The sequence below is a fragment of the Aethalodelphis obliquidens genome, unplaced genomic scaffold (genome assembly GCF_003676395.1).
Source record: "Aethalodelphis obliquidens isolate GAN/ISIS:26980383/991018 unplaced genomic scaffold, ASM367639v1 scaffold4, whole genome shotgun sequence".
Lineage (NCBI taxonomy): Eukaryota > Metazoa > Chordata > Mammalia > Artiodactyla > Delphinidae > Aethalodelphis > Aethalodelphis obliquidens.
Genome location: NW_020837948.1, coordinates 2,882,313 through 2,898,435, shown reverse-complemented (window position 1 = coordinate 2,898,435; position 16,123 = coordinate 2,882,313). Strand labels below are relative to the sequence as shown.

The 16,123-nt window shown below is 46.8% G+C and overlaps 1 protein-coding gene across 1 annotated transcript in view; it reads right to left on the bottom strand.

The window, feature by feature from the left end:
• The window catches only part of KLHL3 (kelch like family member 3), a 109,555-nt gene that overhangs the window by 56,828 nt on the left and 36,604 nt on the right, over positions 1 to 16,123 (bottom strand). The window contains exons 4-5 of the mRNA XM_027096729.1: positions 13,938 to 14,059; positions 4,934 to 5,096 (exon numbers count right to left, since the gene is read on the bottom strand). Coding sequence (XP_026952530.1) covers positions 4,934 to 5,096; positions 13,938 to 14,059 — 285 coding nt within the window. The remainder of the gene's footprint in view (positions 1 to 4,933; positions 5,097 to 13,937; positions 14,060 to 16,123) is intronic.

The window sequence follows — 16,123 nt, the reverse complement described above, 5'->3', positions numbered from 1 at the left end:
ACTATGTATAAAATAGACAACTAATGAGAACCTGCTGTATAGCACAGGGACCTCTACTCAATGCTCTGTGGTGACCTAAGTGGGAAGGAAGTCCAAAAAAGAGGGGATATGTGTATACATATAGCTGATTCACTTTGCTGTACAGTAGAAACTAACACAACATTGTAAAGCAACTATACTCCCATAAAAATTTTTTTAAAAAGAAAAAGAAACAGGCTGTGCAAAACACTAGGGTCCTTTTCCCAGTTACCCAGGAGAACTATGATACCATCAGCTGGGGGCAAGGGTCTGAGCAGTCAGCTTCTAACTCTGGGACTCACCCTCCCCCAGCCCAGAATAATATATATCAAAGCAAAAATCTGGGGGCATAACCCTGAAGGGGAAACTGGACCCAGAGGAAGCAGAAGGGACTGCCACAGCAGGAAGAAAAAGGCCCATTCCAAACAGGAAATCAAATAGGGTGGAAAGAGGTCGTGCTCCAGCCTGGCAGAGGCATGCTGTGTCCACCTTCGCCAGGGGTATGAAGACTTATCAGAAGGCCATCGTCGACCTTAAAAGTAGTTCCTCTTTTAGACAGCAATTTGGCAGTATCTTTTTTAATGCTCACTCTCTTTCAGCTACTTTATGCTGCTAAGATGGTACCCTACAGGTACAAGCTCACTATTACTTACAAAGCAGCAAGTTTACTCCAAAATATTACATAAAGTAATTCTTGCTAAAGCATTTTATGTAAAAGAAAAAAACTGGTAACATTAATGTTCATCAAGAGAGGACTACTTAAATAAATTGTAGTTCATTACAGTTCATCCCTATGATGCAGGAGACAAAAAGACTAAGATGTAGCCATACACAGCGTCTGCCAAGAACTCCAAGATATTGTACTAAGTAAAAAAAAAAATTTTTTTTAAGTATAATGAGTACAGAAGGCTTCTATTTGTGTAAGTTAAAAAGCGTAATATATACATATTTTGTAGGGATACCCAAGAGAGTGCCCTGCTCCCTTAAGAGGGCCTGGGAGAAGATCAGCTGAGCATTTTATACCTTGTGTCCTGTTTGAAACTTTTATCACGGGTACAAGTTGCTTTTATTGAATACATTCTCTAAAGTTTTAAAATAATGGTATAGAAATATGTCTACTGACACGGAAAGTTGTTCAGAATATACTGCTAAGATTTTTTTAGGCTGGAAAACATACACGTGGAATGAAAAAGACTGGGAAAGCTATATACCAGGGCGCTGCCTGTGACTCCCACTGGGTAGGATTGTGGCGCTTTTCCTGCTCTTTCTGCCTGTCAGGCTGCTTCTGTAATAATCACAGGTGGTTTTGTATTAAGATAGCAATAACAATAGCAATAATAACAAAAAGAAAGCTCGTCTTAGAGAAGGAAGAGGAACAGAATTGAGGCACAGCTTGGGGCTATGGACAGGTGAAGGCAGAGGCCAGCTGGCCAGAGACTAGGGAAGAGGGGGAGGCAGGACATACCCAGCTGTGTATCTGCATACAGAGAAACCACAATCAGAAGCTCTGGAAATGGTCCTCCTCCCCCAAAGTGCAAGCAGTCTGCAGCAGGGGCAGTGGTGGTGACCCGAGGAGTCCCATCTCTCCACCAGGTCCCGGCTCTGAGGCTCTCTTACTACAGATGGCGTGAGTGGCAGGGAGGCTCCAGAGCACGGCCCTGGGTGGCACCTACTTCTGCAGGGGGCTCACCTCCCTGTCCCCCTGACCCCGAAACCATCCTGGAAACAAGGCAGGATGAACTACCCCCATCAGAGAGAGAAGAAAACAGGCCTAGGGCCACTCAGCTCCAAAGTGTTGGCTGGTGTGACCCCTGGTTCTGAGCTGGAGGGTCTCCTCGTAGTCTGTGGGCTAAAATACCTCCTAACTCGAGGCATCGGGCCAGGGAAGCCTGTGACCGCAGGGGCTGACGCTGCCCCTTGTGTGCGACTCTGGCTGGTACCCACACCCCCACAGTTAAAAGGGGACGAGGTGGCTGCTCTGTCTCAGCAGGCAGCAATGGCAGAGCCGCCAGGTTCCATCTCAAGTCAATCGGTGCAAGATCAAAGACACAAAGCAGGCCCACAGCAGTGGGTGGGTGCAAGGGAGTGAGCGCAAATAATCATTTTTTATTTCCTTCTCTAAGCACTTCACCGTGTGAAGTCTTACCTTCACACTGCTTCTTCTGTCTCCTCATCACGGTCTCATCAATCTCTGCATTACCACAGTACCTTAAAAATATGACTTTTATTTTCCCTGCTGCGCACAGCTGCCAGCTGCGAAGAAAACTATCCAGGAGCTGGTCCCAGGCTCCACAGAAGGCCTGAACGACAGGCAGAAGGCTCTCAGCCCTAAGTCACGCTGACCGAGACAGGGAAAGGAGGAGGACTCATGCGTGCAGTGAGGGGGCTGCCTCCACATGCTTCTGGGAGGCAGCCTCCCAAGGGCGAGGAGAAGATATCCACGTCTCACTTCTCCACCCCAAGATGACTAAACACCCCACATCTAGCAGAGACAGCTGCCGTCTGTCTACACTACTTGGTTGTTGGGATTTGGTAATTGCAGGGCACAGACTTCAAGGCTCACACTTCCGATGGAAAATGCCAGCTCTAGCCACCAACACTCCACAGTTACTGATTCACGGAGCCACCCTACGTCCAAACTGGGCCTGGAAGCCACAGAATGTAGCAGTTAAAAACATGGCTCTGGAGTAAACACTGTCTGGGTTTGAATCCTGTCTGTCTCTTCCAAATGACCTCAACAAATTACTTCACCCCTCTGTGCCTTAGTTTCCTCAGCTGTTGTATGCATTAAATGCACATAAAATGCTTAGCCTAGGATGTGACCCAAAGTAGAGCTCAGTAAATGCTAGCTAAAAGTAATTCACCAGGACACTGCCTACACACACCCACAATGCTGCAGAACCCAATCACCACGCCCAGATCAGGACCTAGGAGCACCAAGACCACGATATGTTCCCAACTGCATCCTCCCCACTCTCCCACAGGTGAGTCTCACCATCAGACAGTGAAAAGGGCAAAGGGAGAAAACACAGATTTTGAAAGTAGGGGAGAGCCAAGCCAGAAGAACCTGGGAGCCTTTGTTAAAGGGGGGGTTCGGTACACGGCCCAAACCTCAGACGACCTTGTAAGCCAACTACAAAAGGATGTGATACCTGCTGTGTGCATGCAAGCACGTGCACTCTATAGAAGGAGAGGGCTGGGGAGGGGAGACCAGGAAGAGAGACAGAGACCTTCTGGCGTCTAAGCACTGTCCCTTTGCCACTGCACCAGCAGATGTCCACAAGCTGACCTGGGCCTTGGCCAAGCTCTCAGCTCCTGCTGAAGCAAAGTCTGAACACATCCCTCAAGAAAGTGGCTGGACTAGAGAGGGCTGGACTAGCAACGGCTCCCTGAGAACAGAAAGGAAGTGGGGTACAACACTGGGAAAGGCAGACACAGGAGGGACAGCAGAGAAACAGGAGAGTCAAGGATTAGGGCCAGGAAGAGTCAGAGGAATTCAGAATTGGGGTGACTGGGGAACGTCCTTCACAAAAATCATCATCACTGACATCATCCTAACAACTGGTCCCATTTGTGTCCTCAGAAACAGACCTCAGGAAGAAATGAGAGTCTGTGTAGGCTCCTGGGGTCTGGGGCTTGATGAGAGCAAAAAAGGATGCTGAAAAACAGAAGAAATGCTTGTTGACTTGTGGATCAAGGGGCTAACACAGCACAGGGAGCTGGCAGGTGGGCAGCCAGCAGGCCCTCAGTTAACTTCCAGACATTAGCTGGACATGACACACAGAACAGACAGCAGCTATGCTGGCGTTTGTTTGGGCAGGGGGAAGAATGAGAGGCTTTACTGCAAGGGAAGGAGGTGGCCGTGACTGAATCTATTGATTCATATGACCAGATCTGTTTCCTAGGTCACTCATGACCTTCGTCCTCAAGTTGAAATAAATACCAGTGAAGACTTCTTTCCAGCTAAACATGGTGGGCTGAACATTCATGTTCATCACTACTCCCTCTGAAAACCCCATTAAAATAGCAAGATGACAAGCTCTAGCAGGGAGAATGTCTCCAAGGAAAATAAAATGGACTCAACAGATTATCTGATATACTGAGAAGACTGTTCAGTGTATCTGTCTTACAAGAGTTAGCAGTTGTAGCAGTCACTGTGTAAAAGAAAAAGCATTTTATTAACTGCCTTACTGAATAAAAAGTTTTCTGATAAAAAACTAATTATAACTTATCTCAGCGGTAGAAATGATGTTAGAAGAATAAAGAGAGGGGGAACAGTGTATGTATATGAGGGGGACGTCTATGAAAGCACAATTATTCTCCTGTGAGAAGTCAACAGATAACATCTAAAACTAGTAAGTCCAAAAATAGTGGTACAAACGTTTTATTTAGGTAAATAGAGGTAAATATCAGACAAAGCAGCTTTTAGCTAAATCAGCACATGTATTTTAATTCTTTTAGAATTGCAAGTGAGTGGTTCTAGAGAGCAAGACTTCATGTGGAAAAGCAGAGCAGGAGACTCTTATCATTATAAGCCTTGCAATAGTATTTGACTTTTCCAAATTGTGGTCATAGAACACATTGGTCAAAATAGAAATTTTCCTAAATGACAAAGATTTATTTCAAGACCTAGGCCAAATTACTCTTCCCCCACGAAGTCTTCTCAGATCTCCTTCCTCTTCTCTCGTGAAAATCACCGTCTGCACCATTCACCCGACAATTAATCACATTCCACTTGGCAATGAGCTGAACTCTTCTATTGTTAATTATCTTTCCACCTGTGTCTTGTCTCCCTGACTAAATTATAACTTGTTCATAGCAGAGCGCACTTCTCATCATCTTTGAGGAGTCCACCACAGACCAGGTTATTAAATCCACAAGTTCAGAGAGGTACAGCCACCCCGCTCCCCATTACCTGCATAAGCGTTGGCCTGCTGCAGGAGGTCGGTACAGGTGTGCACGTCTGCAAACGCGCGGATACCCAGGCAATTGGTGGGATGCAACTGAGATTGCAGGAAGTCACAGCAGTTCTGGCGAACATCCATGAGCTGCAGCAAGCTGGCTGCTGGGAGCAGCACCTGGAAGAGAAGGTGACATTCTGACTTGCAGGATCCCACCGCCAGGGTCTCATCTCCCCAAAGCAGTATTCTAATCAGACCATACCCAAGCTCAAGGTCTTTGCACGGCTCTCCACTACCTGCCCAAGTAAGTCCAAACTTCTCGGCCTGGACTTTGAGGCAAGCCCAGCCTTAGTCCCCACTACTCTCCACTTCATGGACCCTAAGCCCAACAGATTCTCTGTCTCCCTACAGACCAGCAGTGCCTCCCAGTGGCTAATGTGTATATGAATTCCCCTTGGGATCTTATTAACATGCAGATTCTGCCTCAGTAGGTTTAGGGTGGGGCCCAAGAGCCTCCATTTTGAATGAGTACCCAGGCTATGCTTGCAGCTGCTGGTCCATGAACCACACTTTGAGTAACAAGACCCTTATAGGCTGAGTGTTTGTGTGCCCCGCAAAAGTTTATACGTTGAAGCCCTAACCCCAAATTTGGGCGGTATTTGGAGATAGGTTAAAGGAGGTCAGAAGGGTGGGGCCCTAATCCATCAGGGCTGGTGCCCTTATAAGAAGAGAAACAGATACCAGAGTTCTCTCTCTCTCTCTCTCTGTCTACCATGCAAGGACACAAGGAGAAGGTGGCCTTCTGCAAGCTAGTAAGAAAGCCCTCACCAGAAACTCAATCAGCTGGAACCTTGATCTTGTACTTCTAACTTCTAACACTGTGAGAAAATTAGTTTCTGTTGTGTAAGCCATCCACTCTGTGGTATTTTGTTACAGCAGCCCAAGCTAAGACAAACTGGTCCTCCTACCTGGAGAATCACCTGGAGAATTTTTAAAATACTGATGCCTGGGTCTCACCCCCAAAGATTCAACTTAATAGGAATGGGGTGTAGCCTGGACAGTGAGATATTGCTAAAGTTCCCCAGGTGCTTCTAATATATAGCCAAGTTTAGAACCACTGCCCTACAGCCTTTAGCTACTGTCTTCACTCAAAGGTCTTTATTGACTTGCTCACAAGCTCATTCACCATTTAATTACTGAGCATCTGTGGGCCTGCCTTTGTGATTCAGTGGTAGGTAAGCAAGAGAAATCAGACCCCTGATCTTATAGAGTTTATCATCTACTGGAACAAGAGCATCATCCCCAAATCCACTGGGACTCAAACAGATACACTCTACTCTCCCATCCAACAGATAAATAATAAAGAACATTTCTGAGTACATTCTCACCAAAAGGAGAGCTAAGTTTCCTTTTAAAAGGCCATGAGACACATGAGTATTTATACTGTATCCTGGAAGACAGAAATAGTTCCTGCTCAGGTGTGTGTGCGTGTGTTTTTCCTAAAAGCCAGGGAAGATTAGCTTGAACAGGCCAGATGGGCGCTCAGACTGTCAACCCTGGTCAAGCTCCCTAGGACTTTGCCACAGCTACCAAAGCCTGCCCTCGGATCAAAAACCATGATCATTGTCAGAGTCCTTCTTGACACCAGCTCTGCTACCCCTCCCTCCCGACCCTATGGGAGGGGTAGATGTTCTGAGAGTGACTTAACAAAAAGAAATTCAGAAAAAAAAAAAATCAGAGCAGAACAGTTTGGCTTGAGACTGCATCGCTCAGGGACCCCCAGCATCCATTTCACCCCAAAACAACCCCTGTGTCCTGGGCCTTTGCTCTCAGCTGCCCCCCTGACTCTCAGGGAGAGTGTCTAGGCCAGCCAGACTCCAGGTATTCCCAACCACACGGGCTTGCCCAGGAAGACAAGGGCTGCAGATGCATTTGATTTCTTGACTCAGGGCAGTACAAACTTTTTTTTTCTTTTTTGAGTGATTTAAATTCTGGAGGCTGATGGTCTCCCAAAACAGCTCTGAGCCTCATCTCTAGCCCTCCTCACCTCCATGGGCTAAGGCCAAAATCTCTGCCCCACTTCCCATTCTTGGGCCTTGTCCCACCACTAGGGTAACCAGCCATCCAGGTTTGCCCCAGACTGAAGAGTTTCCCAGGACACAGGACTTTCAGTGCAAAAACTGGGGCAGTTAGCCACCCTTCCTCATTCCTGCCCGCACACAGATGCCACCAAGAGCCTCCACTAACAGTGGTCCTGCTCCCAAGCTTAAAAGCCTGCTCTCAAAGGGAAGCTCTTCCTACCTGCAGGCTTAAACCTCTCCCTCACGATAGCCAAAGTCTAGAAGACATCTCCTCTCTCCTTCCTCTCTCCTTCCTCTGCCCTCTCTCTTCCACTACCCTATGTCCCCAGCAATACAACAGTAAATTACCATCCTGTCCTTGGTATTTTCTGAACCACTGATTCATTCCAGAGAAGGAAAAAGATAAGATCACCCGTTCTGGAGACTTTGAGACCGTAAGTGAACATAGCCAGGCTCCAAATCTGACCACCTGAGCTCCATCCCCACTAGACAGCCACGTCCCCACGGAGCAGCCATAAACTGGGAAACTCAATTAACCTGTGAGCTTGCTCAGCCTAGCCAAACAGATTCCAGGACCAGATTAGCCTCTCCCTGAGAGTTAAGTGGAGAACCATTAACCATTCTTGCTGAATACATACCAGGAATGGAAAGTCGTGTTCCAAACCCCCAAATGACCTCCATGACACCCGCCCTGACCAGCACCAGCTATAAACCCTAGAGTTAGGGCCATAGGTTGACCAACCATCCTGGTTTGCTCAAACTTTGCCAGTTTTAGCACTCAAAGTCCTGTGTCCCAGGAGAGCCCTCAATCCTGGGCAAACTGGGCTGGTTGTTCACCCCAGAGACCAGAAACTCGTATCCAGTTACACTAAGAAACCCTGGTGGAGAGGAGTAATCCAATGCTGTCCAGCATACACCCTACTTCAGGCGTGGCAAGCCCCCAAGGGTCAGGTGTGATTAGAGGCCGCAATGGACAGCAGCCCTTTAGGTCCGCAGAGGAGGAATTTCTGAGAGTCCAATCCGCCCCCAGATTGCATACCCACCAAGCCAAGATGCGATCACGCCAGGGACACACGCCTCCTCCGCCTCCCTGTCCTCTTCTCCCCCACAAAGACAGCCGCAGTTTGGGGCTTAATTTTTCAAGCTCGTGACAACCATCCAAAGAAATGAAATAATAAATACTTTCTGAACACATTCCTTAGATTATACTTTCAGTTTTTAGAACCTCCCTGGATAGAGCTACCCACACAGCTTTCAACTTTCCTACTGTTCACAAAACCCACTTCGCAGACAAAAATGATCAGGCTTTCCACCTCTCCATACACCCTCCTCCCATCCTCTTTGGGTCCACTTCTGCCCGAAAGCATTCCCAAGGTGACTTCCCAAAATGAGCGGGGCTGGTGGTTTCTCTAATTGCCCCTTCCCTCCTTTCTCTTTGATCTTATGCTGCGATCCACTTGCTTCATACAGGAAGGCATGAAGAAAAGCAAAGGGATTCAGAATGCTGAGGAGGGTTTAGAGGCTGGAGGATGTATCACTGCTCAAATGCTGAGTCTCAGGGATAAACAGGGGTCTGGTCCAGGAGGGCTCTGGGGGCTGCACACAAGGCGGGTCAACACAAATCCCCAGAGGCTACAAAACAAAAGAGAGTGAAAAACGTCCAGGAGGTGGTCTTTGCTTCCCTCTCCCACAACAAGGGCTAAAAGAGGATTTCCTCTTCTCTTATCTTGCCTGCAACTCGACTCCCTCAAGCGGCAGCAGTAACAAGATTAGGAACAAGAGGCCAAACTCAGGTCCTCAGCTTGGAAGCAAGACTGTCCTGGTGGAATCACTAGGGCCGTGCTGCTTGGCCCCTGGAAGAAGATTGAGACCTGAGAAGGAGCAGTTGGCTGGAATCGCTGCAGGAAGAGAAGACGACCCTAGGTTAAAAGCTTTCAGCTTCGCTCTCGCCGTCTCAGCATTTTGGTGCTGGGAAAACAGGCCCTGGAATGACCCTCAGCAGAGAGTTTACAGGTTCCCCTCCAGCTTGCAAATGGCTTCCCTCCATTTTTCACATGCAGGCGCTGTTTTGTTTTTTTTCTTCTCCCTCGGATAACATGAAAACACAGCAGAGGATATCCCGTCACAGAGTTTAGTTTCCTTTAACAAAAACAAAAGGAAATGCCCTGCCTCAGAATGCACCTACTCCTGGAATTTCAGAGAGGCAGGGCCATGCACAGAGGGAGGGTACCAGCGAGAGGGCCAGGTGGCAAGGCTGCCCAGGGCCTCTGCCCACACCACACAGCAGGGGGTCTGCCTCTGCCAGCACCAGGCATGAGGCCTGGCACAGAAATAGTGCTAAATAAAAATCTACTGAGAGAAAGAAGGGAGAGAGAGAGAGAGAGAGAGAGAGAGAGAGAGAGGTGTACAGATAGATGAACAGGAGAGCTAGCAAAAAGTACTGTGATTAAATGTGTCACTTAGAATAATTTTTTAATTTTTTTATTGAAGTATAGTGTCACTTAGAATATTGACTTCTCCACTTACCAGCCATGTGACTAAAGGCAAATAACCTCTCTGTACCTCTGACTCCTCAACAGTAAAATGAAAATAATAGTACTGCCTTAAAGGCTTGTTGTTGGGCTCAAATGAGATAATACATTTAAAGCAGCTAACCCAGTGTTTGGTGCATAGGAATTCGTCAGTTAAACTGGTTTTTATTATTATTAATTATTACGAGCTGAAGTCAAGATTCTGATCATTCATTTAACGAGAAACTCGAGTTGACCACATCAACAGGGCACAGTGAGCTGGAGAGAGCTGGATTCAAACCCCAACTCCACCCCTGACTACCTGTGTGACCGTGGGTACTACCCACTTAACCCCTTGGAGCATCAGTTCCTTCAACTGTAAGAGAAGAATCATAGTAGAACCTTCTAGTGATGGTTATGATAATTAAATGAAACAATGCATGTGAAATAATCAACACATGCTTGTCTTACAATGAGTATCAATAAGTAACAGTTACGACTTGTTACCTCCACCATAGAAGGGCAGCTCAGACTCTCCAAGGTATGTGTGGCTGGGAAGAGATTTAGGGCATCATCTCCCAGTCACTTAACCAAGCCCCAAGTCTCTGACCCTTGTTTCCCCAGGTGCCTCCATGCTCACCGCCTCAGTGCACCAAATCCTCAACACACACTGTCCTCAAAGACAGCTTGTGAGCAACTCTCAGCAGGTACATCACAGCATAAGAAGCAAACACATTTTGATCTAAACTTTCTCTTCTCAACTTTTTTTGTTTTGTTTTCCCCCAAGGTCACCCCTGACCAAACCATAGTTTAAAGTGAGGGATAAAAAGGAAAATAGTTCATATATCTGACTGATTCCAAACAATGCAGTTTCCTGAAGGTTCCACATTGTGCTTCTCAGGGGAGCCCCTGAACATGCAGCCCCCTCCCTACTCCCACATACAAATGAATGTAACAGGCCCCTCCAGGGGCTCACACGCCAGCAGGGACACAGACAGGTGGAAGAGGAGGCAGGCCTGACCTCCCAGACCTTCCTTCAAGACCCAGCACACAAAACACTTCCTCAGTGAGGCCTGCCCTGACCATCCTCATCAAGGGGGTGATGACCATTGCCTGCTTCCTGGGTACCTCCACCCTGGCCCCTACCACACTGGAGGGCATGCATTTGCCTGGCCACCTGTCTCCACCTTCAGACTATGTGCTCCTTGATGAAAAAGCTTCTGTGTTCACAGTGCTCTCTGTGCCCATACTGTCTGTTGGCACAGGGTGGCACTCCTCTAAGTGCTTTACCTATAGTAATTCACTTAACCTTCATGCCAACCCTATGAGGTTAAGTACAATTATTATGCCCATAATACAGACAAGAATACGGAGGCACAGAGAGGTTAAGGACCTTCTTGGGCTCACACAGCTAGAAAATGGTGGAGTCAAGGTTTGAAGGCAGACAGTCTAACTCATGACCACCCAACAGAATGGGTACTATTATGATTCCTGTTTTACAGATGAGAAAACTGATCCTTGAGGCAGCATGTCAGGGAGGGTATCAGAGAAGCTCTAGTAGAAAGGAAGTAGAACAAACCAGAGGCTGGCAGAGTAAGAGTCTTCTCTGATCAGAGGTCACTGAGTCCCATGCCCTCACTTTACAGTCAGGAGACTGACCCCCTGCAGTGGGAAAAGGCAAGAATAAGAGTACTGTGCAAATGAACGTCAAAGCTGAGGCCTGGACCCAGGTCTCCATTCAGACTTGATTCCTGCCTCATCTTTAGTTCTGCATGCCCTCTGAAGCTGCTCCCTCCCCACGACCCCTACAAAGTAGTTTTTAAAAGTAATGGTGACGCCATTTTCTCCAGAGTCCTCCGATTACGCTATCTGTTGCTACCTGCCTTAAGGTAACTGGTGCTGTAGAGACCACCACTGGGTTAGACCAAAGTTGCAAAGATAAATACCCAGCCAGGCAAAAAGGATCCAGAATGGAACATCTTCTAACTACCTAAGCTTTTAAACACTTTGTACTTTACAGGGAAAAATCTTATTAAATAAACACATGTAGAAAAGGGAGAAAAAAGCTGGTTCCAATTATACAATTCTACAATCTCCCCTAAACAGTGTTTTAAGTTTGTTTGTTTTTGTTTTGTTTTAGTGACCTAAAACAACAAACATTTATTTTCTTACACCTGGAAGTCGGAAGTCCCAAATGGGTTTCACCAGGCTAAAATCAAGGTGTCAGCAGAGGTGAGCTCCTTCTGGAGGTTCTGAGGGAGAATACGTTTCCTTGCCCTTCAGGCTTCTAGAGGCACCCACATTCCTTGGCTCATGGCCTCCCTATCTTCAAGGCCAGAAACATCAAACTGAATCCTTGCCAGGTCACATCGCTCTAGTTCTCTCATTCCACCTCCCTCTTCGATTTAAATACCCCTAGCTATTACACTGAGCCCACCTGGATAATCCAAGCTAATCTCCCATCACATGTTCAGCTGATTAGCAACATTAATTCCATCTGCAATATTAATTCCTCTGACATTCACCCTAACGTATTCACAAAATTCCAGGGGTTAGGACACGAACATCTTTGGGGGCTACTATTCTGCCTACCACACTGTATGATTAATGAGTTACTGATATACCCTAATGCGAGATTTTTAAAAATTATTTATACCCCTGCATATTTTTAGGTTGACATCTAGCATTATTCATTAGAGTTGAAAGGATGTAATTTCTGGCATTTTGTGAATCTCAATATTTATATCAGTCTCAAAAGTACCTAAATGAATTTAAATGTCATGGTGATTTGAAATCACTATCACCCATTAAAAAATTTTTTTCCATACATGCCCTATACATATTTTATACTAAATTACTTTGCACTTACTGTTACTGCCCAAAAGTCATTCAGCTGTTTAAATTCCGCTGCTAGACCTAGTATGTAACCATGACCTCGCCCACTCCACTCTGGATGGGAAAGACCAGAAATAATGGAATGGCTATGCATTTTACTGTGTATAAAATAAACCTCAATTTTAAAAGGGCAGGGGAGGATTATACCAGATCACTGTAGAAACTATGCCACCCAAAAGTCTGTCTAGGGGCCAGAGACAAAAGCAGTCTGTACCTTGGGGCAGGCTCTGCAGGCCCAAATGCAGGGTGCCTCAGACCCTCAGTCTGCCTGTGCCCTGACACCCCCAGCAGAGTACCCTTCACCACACCAAGCTAACTTCCATTCATCCTGCAGTCCTCAGCTCAAATCTTATCTCCTGAAAGAGCCCTTCCTAGATTCCCTCCTTCATCCAAATTGTTCCTTTCCTTCAAAGGACTTATCACAATTTGTGCATAAACATTACTTGTGTGCTTATTTGATGAGTGTCCATCTTCACCCCTAGACCACAAATTCCATGAAAGCAGACAATGGAATGACCTCTGCTCACTGGTACAAACACAGTGCCCAATAAAGTGTCTGGCATGTAAGAGGCACTCAAACATCTGGGCCAAATGGAATCAATACACGATTATCAATTCGGCCTCCCAAATACCTCAATCCTAGAAGAGGGGATGGTGTTCTGGAAAAGGGAAATAGGTATTTTGGTCACCAGAGAGGTATCGGCCTATTCACCTAAACAAGGTGAAATTTTGCTTTAAAAAACAAAAGAAGGAAGAAAAAACCTCCATATCCCACACAATTTCCATTACTTTAATTAAACAGTAAAATCCTTAATGACAAGAAATAGTGTATCCTGCGTCTGTGTTTGGCCTAGTGACTCACAGCGTTCCAGCGTGGGCCACACCCTCAACCATCTTCCCTTCTGAAGCATGACGCTGATGTCTCACGTCCCCACAGTAAAGATCCACACCTTTGGGTGAAGCAGTGTCTTCACTGGCTCCTATTTCAAGGCTCCAGATGGCTTGGGATGAGGGCAGGGCGGCGAAAGGAGGAAAAGGCACAGACAACATGTCTCAGAGCAACATGCCCCTACTGACACTCAAGCCTGGTGCTTGGCACCTCCACAGGCTCAGAGGCATTTCGCTGACGAACAGTTAGACAAGAAAGACTTTTAACAGCCTCACAAGCCAATACTCAAAATCCCTGAGATGAGATAATGACTGAGGAGAAAAGGGGTCACCCAGGCTTCTAATTCTTCCTTTACCAACACTTTAAACCAGCGTGAGTTAAAGACTTTCTGCTCTGGAGCCCAAGCTCATTCAGAAGGATTTTGGCCTAGTGGTTAAGAACGTGGGTCCCATGGTCAGGCAGGCAGGAGTCTGACGGTCGTTCACCCTTGCCATGTGACCCAGGGCAAGTCACCTACTCTCTCTGGAGCTTCAGTTTCCTCTCCAGTTACCAACTGAGTTGTGAGGGTTAAATGAAATGATGATGTAAAACAGTGGGCCCTGAATATACAATACACTGTGCTATTAGTTGGAGCTGAATTTACCTGGACGTTCTCTTCAGTCACCTCAATCTCGGCCGTATAGATGTAGTCAATCAGCTTACTCAGGGTCTGCCCATCCACATCCTTGATTTCTATCTTCTTGGCTTTACTCTCAGACATGTCACCTACAGTTCAAAACAAAAACAAAATGGACATGAACTTGGTGCCTAGGGTGTGCTTAACGTTCACATGGCCTCCTGTCCTGTCTTGGCAACATAAAAGCACTGTCTGTGCTCCCGGAGGCAGCAGAAGGGCTCAGGCCCAGAGGAAGATAGACCAGCTGACATCAAGGTCACAACAACTCTGGGTCTGTGATCATCCACAAACCCAATTTCAAGCATTCCCCACTCAATCTGTTGCCCATTTCCACTCTGAAGGCAAATCTATATGTGATAAAGCATTCAACCAAGTTACTGCAAACTTGTACACAGGGGCCAGGGAAAGTGAATGAGATATGCACCTGTCCTCAAGAAGGAGCACCTGTTCTAGTAGGGCAGATATATAAAAATATATGAGATGATAAGAGCTTAATAGAGGTATATGCAAAGTACCAGTAGAACAACAATTTCTTAAAAAAACAATTATTGAGTGCTAACTATGGCCAAGCACTGTGCTAAGCACTTTAAACTGTTGCCTATTTTAATCAACAACCTATGAGTGTTATTAATATCATCCCCATATTACAGATGAAGAAACTGAGGCACAGGAGTGTAGGTAATTCATTTTGCCTACAGTCATACATCTAGGAAGGGGCCAGGCTGGGATTGAAAGCAGGGAGTCTGACTCTAGAGCCCCACACTTGTAATCACTATGGTGTATTGAATCCCAAGAATGCAGACGATAGAGCAACAAACCCTGTCTGGGGAATCCAGGAAGGCATCCTAATAGGAAGTCACATTTGAGCTGGGTATTCCACATGCAGCAGAGGTGAGGAAGGACGAGCTGGATGCAGGAATCATCAGTGCAAAGATAGAGAAGTGCCAAAAGTATAAATGTGGGGAACAGTGAGAGGGCAGCACGGCTGGTACGTGGGGTGACAGTGAGAGGAAGGAGGCTGGAGAGGTAGATAGGGGCCAGGACTTGCAGAGCCCAGCAAACCATGCAAATGAGTTTGCACTTTATCCTAAGAGTAGCACCACTGAAAGGTTTTAAACAAGGGAATGACATCAACAGATGGGTGTCTTTGAATGAAATTTTGGATGTACTGGTGGAAGCTGGATCAGAGGCAGGGAGAACAGATGGGAGGCCCTGACAATAATCCAAAAAAGAGAAGACAGAGGCCTGTGAACTAGGGCAGCAGTGGCACATGTGCAGTCCTGAGGCCCCTGACTTCAGCCTGCCCTCTCTATACAGCTCACAGCTCTATCTAGAGCCAGGCTCCTTCAACAAGGGCTGCTGATTTCAGAAGGAAAAGACAGGCAAGACATGTGTCTTTGTAGACTGAAATGAAGGGCAACATGACTACTAGAAACAGGGATTCAGAAGTCCTTATGTGAGTGTGAAAACTGAGCCTGGGCGGTTGTTTTCTCTCTGTGGAATCTGTGCACTGGAGCCAAGAAAATAAAGTACAGTACAGCATGTGGGCTGCAGACGCCCACCTCCAAGCTGCATGGACTGCACATGATTCCTCCACCAATCCCCAGTTCCCACCCTGACACAGTTCTAGATATGAATGACTCTGAACAGGGAGGAAAGGTGGGGGCGGGGGACCTATTCCAGACGTTGCCGGCTCCCACTGCTGCCAGATCAGGTAGCCCAGAGACCCCCAGTTGGTTCTCTCTGACTTTAGTAGAAGCCAGTGAAAAGTCTTCAGCACAAAGAGCCCTGAGACAAGACGAAGAGGCAAAGAGGAAACAGGAAAAGACGGTGGGTTTCTCCTCTGCCTATAAAACAGGCTCTCACAATCTCTTTCTTGAATTTACTCTAAGACAAACAAGAACATACACGCGGGTTTCCCTGGTGGCGCAGTGGTTGAGAGTCCACCTGCCGACGCAGGGGACACGGGTTCATACCCCGGTCCAGGAAGATCCCACATGGGGTGGAGCGGCTAGGCCCGTGAGCCATGTCCGCTGAGCCTGCGCGTCCGGAGCCTGTGCTCCGCAACAGGAGAGGCCACAACAGTGAGAGGCCCGTGTACCGCAAAAAAGAAGAAAAGAAAAAAAAAGAACATACACGCAAGGAAATCAGAA